At 28.6% G+C, this 6,699-nt stretch overlaps 1 protein-coding gene across 1 annotated transcript in view; it reads left to right on the top strand.

Moving 5' to 3' along the window:
* LOC111621279 (rho GTPase-activating protein 44-like) overlaps positions 1 to 6,699 on the top strand; it is a 47,222-nt gene that overhangs the window by 27,828 nt on the left and 12,695 nt on the right. The window contains exons 3-4 of the mRNA XM_023363365.1: positions 2,830 to 2,906; positions 3,028 to 3,139. Coding sequence (XP_023219133.1) covers positions 2,830 to 2,906; positions 3,028 to 3,139 — 189 coding nt within the window. The remainder of the gene's footprint in view (positions 1 to 2,829; positions 2,907 to 3,027; positions 3,140 to 6,699) is intronic.

Below are 6,699 nucleotides of genomic sequence, written 5' to 3'. Positions count from 1 at the left end.
GTGTACTACACTAGACTAGACGTTCGCGGTGCTACGGTTTATAACTTTGTTAAATTTCTTCTGATTTTAATTTGTAAGTAACATTTTATTATTTTTATTAATCATGAATTGAAAAAGGGCAACAGAAAAATAAAAAAATGACTAGAATCACAACGGAACTGAAAAAAGAGATTGTTGAGAAATACGAAGGTGGCACGCGTGTTCGAGATTTAACTGTTGCATTCCGTATTCCAAGAACGACGATATCGACATTCGTGAAAAATAAAGACATTATTAAATTTGCTAACGTTGCGAAAGGGGTTAAATCAATTTCTAAACAGAGATTGAAGACATTAGATTGTGTCGAGAAATTGCTTTTGCTTTGGATAACTGAAAAACAGTGTGCTGGCGACAGCGTATCGGAAGAAATTATTTGCGAGAAAGCTAAAAGGATACATGCTGATCTCATGAAAAATCAAGCGGAAACTAGCGAAGAAAGCGAGGTGTTTAAAGCCATCCATTTTTTTTACATGAGAACGGATTAATCATTTTTACATTACTTCTTATGGAAAAGGTTGGTTCGGTATAAGTCCAAACACCAGGAACGGATTAAGGTCGTATACCGAGGTTCCACTGTATATGTAATGTCTGCAGTTTATTGGCTGGATTATGATACTAAAAACTTAACTGGAATAGATATTGACTTTTTTACATTGAACAGCAACTCAAAAACTATTTACTTTACCATGTGGAAATTACAGATTTGCAAATTCTTGGACAGAAAATTTCCTAGTTACAATTAAGTTACAATAGCTTTATTCTGTGACTCCCTCACTCCCAGATCTTGCACTTCTTGGATTTTTTAGGGATTTGTGAAGAATAGAATATATGCAAAGGTATTGCAGAGTTAAGCACTGAGTAATGTAGACAGTGGCTTTAGTTGCTGTGGAATAAGCTGTGAAATACTTGACCACGAAATCAATCAGATTGAATATTGTATGTTCTACTGAATGAGTCCATGTCAAAGTTTGCTAAATTTGTTAGATATCAGTGATTTATGATGATTTGGAGTTATATTAGCTGCAAAAACTATTTGCTCTCATTTCTTTTCTGTTATGATTTGTGTTTTATTAAATATGTTAATTTAGGACAATAAATTGTAGACATCCTATATCATATATAACTTTAGTATAACATTAAGAACAAAAATTTATGCATTTTTTACACACACATATATATGAGATATATTTTAATTAATACTTATCAAGACTTGTGTAGGATGAGGATATTATTATTTATAATTATTAATGCATCAAAACAATTAACACTTAATTTGATGAATAGTAATTGCATTAGAATGTTTATACTTATTAAAACATTTGTCTTTAAGTTATTAAATAAATATCAATTATTTTAACTTTTGATAAAACTTAACAAAACAGATCTGATAAAATTTGTAAATAGAAAGGAATATCCATCATTCTTCACTAATTTGAGCATTAATATGAAATTTTGAAATTAAAATGGTTCATCTCTTTTCAAAAATTATATGTACTAAACTGCTGAAAAATCCAAATATAATATAAAATTGTCTAAAATTAATTAAAAGAAATCTAATATTTACAATATTTATTTTATTTTCTTTACGAGTTTGATTTATTATTATTTTTTAAAGCCCTCTCTAAACTTTCTCTTTGCATCAATTTAAGTTCAGTCTATTGCTACTGAGATTAAACAGGTTTTATATGTACTGTACAATAGAGAAGAATATATACCTGGTATTTAAATACTGAGTTTAAACATCTGTTTTAAACAGGTCAAAGTATAGGTGTATTAGTTTGACCTAATCCTTAAATAAATGGTTTTTGTAAACTATTGTTTACTGTATAAAATAATAACATAGAATTATTTCAGAAAGTTAATTTTCTTGAAATAGAAAGAACCATCATTACTTTTATTTATTTTTCATCTTCTTTAGCAAGCACTTTTATCTATTTTGAAAAAGCCTTTGTTTAATTTAAACATTTGTTTTAAAATGTAATAAAAATCTTTCTGACTAAATGGAACAATCTTTTAAATCTTAAAACATGATATGTTTTAAACTAATTCAAGAAAAAATATATCATTTAAGCTTTAAAATTAAAAAAATAATAATAATAAATATTGTTAAATTAAAATATCATTGGAAATTAATAAATCATCTAAAATACCATATATATTTTTTTCATTTTCTTCTTTTTCTTTGATATTTACATAAAAGTTTTAATTAAAATTAGAATTATGCCCATGTATAAAAAAAATATATTAATTTATAATTAATTATTGTACTTCATCTATATCTTTATTTTCTTATAGTTTTGATTACAATTAATTTGACTAGGCAATAACTTATAATAATTAAAAGTTTAAATTTTTGATGAAATTCTGATAGTAAAAATGATCTGATTTTTAAAAATATTACTGAAAATCAAGGGAAATTTATTTAAATGTTTTTATAACTTAGATTATTTATTCACATTGTAAAAGTAAATTTGTAAATTTAAGATTGTCTTTATGTATTGATGTTTCTTATTTATATATTCATTTAACTTGCATAGCATTAATGATTATGTATACAGTCAACCCCCATAACACTCTTGATAATTCCGTGTTATATGAATTCCATGTTGTACGAGTCACTTAGATTTTACAAATACATAAGCCATTCACAGCCTGGCACATGTATTTGTAAAATCTAAGCGACTCGTACAACATGGAATTCATATAACACGGAATTATCAACAGTGTTATAGGGGTTGACTGTATATAATAGAAGGAAAACATTAATATAATTTGTTATTTTATTTTTAGAAAAAAATGCCAGATAAAATTTTGGCTCAAATTATGGAAGAAAGTCGTAATCAGTTAAGTGAAAATTCAATTCTTGGGTGAGTACAGAACAATTTTATCTTAAAATATATATATATTTTTAAAAGACTTAGTTTTAAATAATTTTATAAATTGTTATTAAAGTTACGAAATGTCTTACAATGTCATTCACTTTAATAGTGCCATATTAGGAGATTGTGCAGATGTTCAAGTTCTTCTAGCAAAGGAATTAGTAAACTACGAAGTTAGTGTAGAAAAAAATATTTTATCTCCAATTTTCCAGGTGTTGGAGGTTAGATAAATTATTTTTGAAAGTTTACTTTGAATTATTTACTTTAAGTAAAATTATTAAATTGTGTTTTAAATGGTTGTTAGGATATTTAAAAATTAATTTTTAATCTTACTTCAGAATTAAGTTGTTTTATTAAAAATTTAAATTACTTTACTGAAAAAGTTTGTATAATGTATACAATATATTTTAATCTTATGAAATATTCTTAGTTATTTTAGTTTATTGACTTTTGTTTTATTTATACACTTTTTTTAGATTACTTTGTTTCTAGATCTTGACTGTAAAAAGTTAGATGAAACATGAGTGTATTTTAAATTCCAAAAATATTATTTCATAAATATGTAATTAATTGCAGATTATGTATTTAAATGAAACACTTTTATTTGATACATAACTAGGCACAATTCATTTTCTATCTGAATATGAACTAAGAATTGAGTCAAAGCACTAGCAAGTTAGTAATATTGTTTTGGGGACATTTACGATAATCACTTGCCACTATTTCAGCAGTGCCATTGCTGCTGGCATAAAAATAATTTAAAAAATGCACACATTTGTGCTAACAATCTTATATCTCAAAGACAAAATCATGGACTCCTGATTTTTATTACATTTTTAATTTCTTCATCATGTGTAAATTGACAAACTTCAAATTTAATGGATTAAATTTTGAGAACCAATTCATATCTTTAAGCCACATAGAAGAGACTTTGTAATGTTCTATCTCAAATATAGCTGTAAATTGACAATTTTTGCATTTCTTTTTAATTTTAAAACTAAACATTTCATCCCATTACACAAATTATTATAATGCTAAAAATTCTAAAATAGTGACATTGAAAATCAAAATGTATAGTTCTGATTTTTAATATTATTATGATAATTCAGAATATGCTATCATATACAGTGGGTGATCGGTTAACGAACATAATCCGTTCCAAGACTTTGTTTGCTATCCGAATTGTTCGTTAACCGATTATCGATTTACCATAGGTTTTATTGGGAATTTAATTAATTCGTTCTGGAGACTCCCCAAAATAAAAAAATATATACTTTCTTACTACATTTATTCATATGTAATAATAAAAATACATACGTACACAGTCTTGCGTTTCAGTTTGAAAGGGTTAAAGAATCTGTCTAATGTCGGTTGCTTTTCTCTCTTCTTCAGGATTTTTCGTAAGTAATTAATAGCATTACAATTGTAGAAATCCCCAAGCCTCAACCTGGTTTGGATGCCATTTTAAGACTGTTGTTCTGACATCATCCCACTTCTTTACAAGATATTTAATAGCAGATATCGGCATAAGTTCGCATTTTCAGAAGAAAACATATCTCGCCGAGTTTCTTGTTCTTCATTCAAGAGTTCTTGGCGTTCTTCTGTTGTCAGATACGTTTCAGGTTCCATTACGAACTCTTCGATGTTCTTTATTTCTCATATGTGATTTTTGTTACTCCTTTAGCTGCTTGAGTCTTCTTGATTATACAGTATTTTTCTTAAAAAAATGAACTGCGACCTACTGTAGACCTGTTCACGCCATACTGCCCAGCAACATTAGGTATCTTCTGCCCACTCTTTACCTTTGCTATTATACTCTCACCTTACAAAAAAAAACATACGCAAACCTTAACAAGTGCCTACCCAACAGTCTCGCGAATACATAAAAGAATTATTTTGTCATAAAAATAATAGGCTGGAATTATAAGGGAGAGTTTTAAAGTTCGGAAGAATACTATCCGATCAGTATATACCGGCTTGAGCGTCGATGTCGACGTCTCCCACACTCTGAAAAGTTTCGAATTGTTGCCTGAAGACAAGGAAAGTCCAGTTGGTATTCGTTATTTTACGTCGCTTCTTCTTGTTTGTTCTGTGGGATGTTCATTATCCGATCATGTGTTCGTTGTCCGAACATAAAAATCTTTCGCGAAAGTGTTCGTTATCCGATTTGTTCGTTGTCCGATCTGTTTGTTAACCGATCACCCACTGTATATAAAATATTTATACACAGTTAAGTGTATGCAATATTTTGTTCTGAAAGTCAAACTATGCATAAATATCCTTTATGGACATTGTACGAGTTACTATTTAAACCATAGAATAACTATCTGTGGAATAAATTTAATCTTGTCACTAATCTAAAGAATAATGCATATTGCATGAGTTACTTTGGCTTAGCAGATAGCTATTGCCAGTTAGCCAAAAATATATATTAGTAAAATTGGTAGATAGTATCGGCAATATTTTCTTATATGGCTTTTAAAACTGGAAATTATTAATTAATATGATATAAAAAATAAGTTTCACTTAACTGACAATTAACATAGACCTGTGGCTTCTTAAATAAAAATTTTTTAAATTAATTTTTTCTTAAATTTCTTTAATTTTTAAGATTTGTAATTGCTATACATTATAAAATTTGTTTAAAATAGTTCGAAATAAAGATTATCTACATCAAAATCAGAGTTGGTCAAGTATCTTGTTACTTCACTAATCTACAGGATAAATTTTAATCACCCATAATAAGCTGGTTAACTTAGCTTCAAAAGCTTAGCTTTATTCAAAATATTTGCATTCTCATGCAATGCATTAAGAGTAATTCTGTAGATTAAAGTGCATTTAATCCTTATGCAGCTGGTCCTTAATGACTTTATATTATTTTAACAAATTAAATAATGATTACAGTGGATTCTACTTAATTGGGACACTGGCTAATCGGGGCAGTCGCTTTATTGGGCCAAATCTCAACGAACGGAAACCAAACTAATAAATTAATACACAATTTAATCGCTTAATTGGGACAGTAGCAGAAGTAGCAATTTTTTATATATTTTAGTAACTTCTGAAAATGTGTAGGCACTACGTACACTGTCGTGTAGGCCTAACAATTGGCAGAGACGAAGAGATTTTGTCTTGCTTGGGCAGATCAGTTTTTCCGTAGGGGAGTCAGCATAGCAGGATGTATCACACAGGGATTTCATCTGAGGCGGACCTGACCCTGCTCTGGATTGGACTGGACCCCTTAAAAGCAAAGGGACAAAGTTTGCCAGACAATTTTTTGAGTTTTCTCAACTGAGTTGGAAGACAGCTAGAGTTCCCTTGAAAGGTATTGTGTGCATAATTACATCTAGATTCAGACAGCAGCCATCCAATTGTTGAGACCAGCATTGAGCTTGTGGATTCTATGGATACTCCCACCGAAGCAGCCTATCTCCAAGTAAAGGAAACTGTGCTCAACGGAAGACCGTAAAATGACTTTTGGATAAACTCTTTTCTTTCTCCCTTTTTAGTTAGAACATATTCTAACTAAAAAGAAAGAAAGGAAAAATTGTTCAATCAGGAATGGATCGAATGGCCAACACTTGTTTACATCACTACTAATATTTGGCAACACTAGCATTATGCGAATCAGTTATTTATCGTCATGAGTCTGGCAAATTTATAGTACAAATATTTTCTATATTTTGGTTTAATAAAGCATTAAAATAGGTACCTAATTATTATTTTTTACTTACTTATTTATTTACCTATGTATTACTTATTTTTTTAATTAATTATTTAT

This window comes from Centruroides sculpturatus, unplaced genomic scaffold, assembly GCF_000671375.1.
Source record: "Centruroides sculpturatus isolate CEXI.00-Female unplaced genomic scaffold, Cexi_2.0 scaffold271, whole genome shotgun sequence".
Taxonomy (NCBI): Eukaryota; Metazoa; Arthropoda; class Arachnida; order Scorpiones; family Buthidae; genus Centruroides; species Centruroides sculpturatus.
This window is presented reverse-complemented; position numbering and strand designations above follow the sequence as displayed.